Genomic DNA, 762 nt, shown 5'->3' with positions numbered 1-762 from the left:
CGCCCCCGGGGCTCGTCTACCCCTGCGGGGCCTGCCGCAACGAGGTGAACGACGACCAGGACGCCATCCTGTGCGAGGCCTCGTGCCAGAAGTGGTTCCACCGGGAGTGCACGGGCATGACCGAGAACGCCTACGGGCTGCTCACCACCGAGGCCTCCGCCGTCTGGGCCTGCGACTTCTGCCTCAAAACAAAGGAGATCCAGTCGGTCTACATCCGGGAGGGCATGGGACAGCTGGTGACCGCCAATGATGGCTGAGCCACCCTTCAGACGCCATGTACAGCTTTCCCCACACTGATTTAGGACCAAACACCCGTTTTTTGTAGCTGTTGCTCCCCCTGCCAGCCAGAGAGCCACTGCCGTGTCCTGGCTGTGGCTGCTCACCGGGCACTGCCTGGCACCGGGACCTTCCAGGGGACCGGGGGCGGTGCTGGCCGTGCCAGTGTGAGCCCTTTGCTCTGGCCCCGGTGCACCGGCTTGCTGGGGGCTGGGGCTTCCTGGTGCTCCACAGTGCTGCCCCCATTTGGGTCATTACCCTTGTGGGGGGCGCCCCCTGGGCTGTGCAGCGCTCCTGGTGTGTCCCCTTCTACATTCACGGGGCAGAGTCCCGGTGCCCCCTGCTCCGGTGCTCGGGATGCTCCCGGTACCCGCTCCCCACCCCAGGTCCGTCCGTTTTATCCAACCGTTAATGGAAATTTTTGTACCGTCGTTATAAAACTCTGAAACGCGTGTGTCGGTGTCTGTCCGGGGGTGTCGGTGTCTG

The 762-nt window shown here is 64.3% G+C and overlaps 1 protein-coding gene across 1 annotated transcript; it reads left to right on the top strand.

Annotated features, from left to right (window-relative positions):
• Window positions 1-2: 2 nt before the first annotated feature.
• On the top strand, window positions 3-728 carry PYGO2 (pygopus family PHD finger 2; the record flags this gene model as incomplete). The annotated part of the gene is made up of 1 exon (XM_031063981.1): window positions 3-728. A coding segment is annotated over one exon (255 nt), but the record flags the coding sequence as incomplete, so codon positions are not given.
• Window positions 729-762: the final 34 nt, after the last annotated feature.

Source organism: Geospiza fortis, unplaced genomic scaffold, assembly GCF_000277835.1.
Source record: "Geospiza fortis unplaced genomic scaffold, GeoFor_1.0 scaffold387, whole genome shotgun sequence".
NCBI classification, from domain to species: domain Eukaryota; kingdom Metazoa; phylum Chordata; class Aves; order Passeriformes; family Thraupidae; genus Geospiza; species Geospiza fortis.
This window is presented reverse-complemented; position numbering and strand designations above follow the sequence as displayed.